At 50.0% G+C, this 3,565-nt stretch overlaps 1 protein-coding gene across 2 annotated transcripts in view; it reads right to left on the bottom strand.

The window, feature by feature from the left end:
• Positions 1-3,565, bottom strand: part of RCBTB2 (RCC1 and BTB domain containing protein 2) — a 72,186-nt gene that overhangs the window by 53,335 nt on the left and 15,286 nt on the right. For both annotated transcript variants that reach the window (XR_002098993.1, XM_019525067.1), the window contains exon 4: positions 2,891-3,057. Coding sequence is in view for 1 of the 2 variants with exons in the window: in XM_019525067.1 (XP_019380612.1) it covers positions 2,891-3,057 (167 nt within the window). In the remaining variant the exon portion in view is untranslated. The remainder of the gene's footprint in view (positions 1-2,890; positions 3,058-3,565) is intronic.

Raw genomic sequence — 3,565 nt, 5'->3', positions numbered from 1 at the left:
CTGGGCAGGTGGGGAGAAGCAGTGGCAGAGGTGGCAGCAAGGGATGGCAGTGAGTGGGAGGGGGCAGGCATGAGGGCCCAGGGCGGTGTGGCAGGAGCGCAGGCCCAGGCTGGCACATGGTGCTGGAGTGGGCAGGGGGATGGGGATAAACAGCAGCAACAGAGGGGAGGAGCATGGGGCCCAAACCAGTGCCCGGGGCCAGGGCCAGCAGGGGCCGGTACCCAGAGTGGAGGGTAGGAATGTGGGGCCCGCGTCACTGTGTGGGACCAGTGCTGGGCCCAGGGCCAGGACCAGCGGAAGCCTGCACCCAGAGTGGGGCAGCAGAAGCGCCAGTGCCCAGGCTGGCAAGTGGGGCCAGAGAGGATGGCGGGCAGGCGAGGGAGATGGGGAGAGGCAGCGGCAGTGAGAAGCAGTGAGTGCAGGGGCGGGCATGAGCACAGGACCTACACCAGTGCCCAGGGCCAGGACTGGCAGGAGCCCCGAGCAGGGCAGCAGGAGCACAGGCCCAGGCTGGCACGTGGGGCTGGAACACCAGCAGGTGGACAGAGGAGTGGGGAGAGGCAGTGGCAGGGTGGGCAGTAACCAGTTAATCTCCATTTACATTCATTTCTACGGGGAAATGGGTTTTGCTTAGCATGGTTCCGCTGAATGCTCAGTTTTTCTGGAATCAATGAAGAATGCTAAGCAGGGGTTGCCTGTACATACTCGTTTCACTTCAATTATTTCTGTCACAAAAACTGCAATCCAAACTGACTTAAGTGTTTAATGCTCTGCTTCTAATAAGAACAAGAAATTGTACTACAGTATCAAAGCTTTTACTTTCTGCAGGATGTCTTGAATTCTCTGCCTACATAAGTCCTGTAAGAATCCATTCATATATTTCAAAAGAATCAAAACAGAATGCCTGACTAGACACAAATGGCAGAATATAATATAATATAATATAATATAATAATATTTTTTCACTAAAATGGGTTTGTATGTTTAAGTACAGGGATCGTCTCACCTTCACAGATTTAATTCATTGTCAAATAGAAGAGTGTGAAGAAATTTTTCACACTATAGTATAGCAGAGGAAGTCACAGGGATTCTAGACAGACTCTCCAATGGATTGGTGTTTCTTTATTAGGATGAAATATGCCACATAATCAATTTCCTGCAGTTGTAGGCAGAGAGGCCTTCATAAATTTCAGGCCTACCCATTATTATTAAACTTTTATATTGAACTAACACATAAGGCTCGGGAAGATAGTACTTTTGTTGCTGTCTATATACGAGATTCCCACAACAAATCATTACAAGCCATATATGAAATATCAACTTCTTCGCGGTTCCACAACAATGTTACTATAACTGGCCAGATTTCAATGGCTGAGACATTCCCCAGTATCCCACAGTCCCCTGCTTTCTACCTCCAAGGGGAAAAGGTAGGGACACTGACTGGGCTCCCTGATGTCCCACCCAGCAGCAAACTGTCAAGGCACCCAGCACACTGCCCCTGCACAGTCCTGCTGATCAGCTGCTTGATAGGAGTGGGCAAGAGATGGCAAGGTGTGGCTTTTTTCCAGTCTCAGGCGCTGCCCAACTGGGTCTTAGACTGCCTGTAAGCTGTCTGCATCTGAGGATTGGGAAGCATCCACCACAGTGCATCAGGAGCTTTAAAGGATGCCCAAACAGGCAAAACCAAGGAACTCCTTAATCTCCCTGATCAGCTATTGCCATGGCAGTAAAGAGCTGATGGAGAATGCCTATCAGTGAGTCTGTACTGATCACTGATAGGTTCTGCTGGGATAGAGCGCGCTAAGGAGCAGTCCCCTATTCATAGGCAGAGGAAGGCCGGAGCTAATGGGGTTCAGCCCCACCCAAATGCAGGGCAGTGGGTAGGGCCACAGGGCAGCCTAGCTGCGGGGTTTGGGCGGCTGCAGCAGGAGTGAGGAGGGGCATGTACACAGCCAGGATCACAGTCCAGCATGGGGATCACTGGCTGCCCAGCACGGCAGGCAAGTACCAGTCAATTCTGTGAAGGGGAAGGGGCTGGGGGGAGGGGCAGAACTAGGCCCCCACAGTGAGGGAGGGAGTGGGGCAGGGGCACATGGGGCCCTGGCTGGGCCAGGTGGTGGGACTATCAGAGCCCAAGCAGCTCATCCACGGGCGTGAGGGGCCTCCCATGCTGTGGGCACACTGGCAGAGACACATGCCTCTCGATGTGTGCTTGGGTTGGAGATGGTTGCCACTGTGTGCTAGGCTTTGTGCACCACTGCAGCTGCCCTAGGAGTGGTGCAATGCCACATGCCTGCTGCCACCAGTCTGGGCCATGCTCTTGCCCACCTGGCAATGGAACACAGATGATCTCGTGCCACTCCACAAGCGTAAAGTCCAGTGCACAGCGGCAGCTGCCTCTGCTGCATGCACAAATCGGGGCATGTGGCCCTGGAGCCTCTACCAGGTTGCGCGCAGTGGCGGGAGCCCCTGGATGAGTCACCTGGGCTCCGATTTTCCCACCACCCAGCTCAGCCAGGGCCCCATTCACCCCAGCTCCTGTCCCTGTGCAACTCCCTCCCTCACCACAGGGGCCTTGATCTGCCCCTCGCAGCCCTTCCCCTCCCCTTCCCCCACAGACTTACCTGCTCAGCCCCCCCAAATAATTTTTTCTCTCTCCGCCTATGCCCCTATTGTTCCCTGGCTGGAGAAAGTGCCTTTGTGAAAATACTGTTGTCCTTCAGCTAGGAGACTGAGCACATGTGCCCTTCTCCCCTCCCCCCCCACATAGCTCTCCATTTTTTGTAGTGCTACAAACTTTTAAATACATTTTTATACTTTATTTACATTTTTATACATCTTGTATAAAATGTATAAATCCTCTTTATACATTTCTGTTAAGCATTCTCACCTCACCATCAGATGTTAACACCATAGAATGATGAGAGCCACAGGTGACTTCAATTACTTTCTTGTTAACCAAATTAGTAGAGACTTGACAGGGGACCAATCCATGATTTGTTGTGCCATTGCCCAGCTGACTATAAGCATTATGACCCCAGCTGTACACTTCTCCTTCTATAATGAAAATGTGAAAAGCAGCTATAAAACATTTATTTACCAATGACTATGTACCACAAAGTGACAGAAAATGAAATCCAATTAAATTATGGTACACAAAAATCATAGCTAAATGTTTACACATGTCCATCTTAACTACTAGTACCAGGACTACCCCATCCTAAGGGCAAACTAGGAAGCTGTCCATGGTGGCAGAATTGGAGAGACAATGGCTTTTGTTTAGTTGGTGCAGTTAACTATATAAATGTAAAAAAGAAATGGTAATTTTTTTGTCCAACGCAGTAAAATAGATAAGGTTGGCCCATACTAGTCCTATGTATAATGCTACTATTTTGCCAGTGTTCATCAAATATCTAAAAAGTAATACCATGAGAATGATATTAAAAGAAAGCAATAAAAGCTAGTGTCATCTAGAAGAGAGACCAATGAAATGGGAACCATTCAAGTGGAGAGAAGTCAATGGTGGATGTGGCGGGTGCAGAGATCCCACCTCAGGAACACAGCT

Source organism: Gavialis gangeticus, unplaced genomic scaffold, assembly GCF_001723915.1.
Source record: "Gavialis gangeticus isolate Ggan-Ray unplaced genomic scaffold, GavGan_comp1, whole genome shotgun sequence".
Classification (NCBI taxonomy): domain Eukaryota; kingdom Metazoa; phylum Chordata; order Crocodylia; family Gavialidae; genus Gavialis; species Gavialis gangeticus.
Note: the sequence above shows the minus strand (reverse complement) of the source record. Positions and strands in the feature narration are given on the sequence as shown.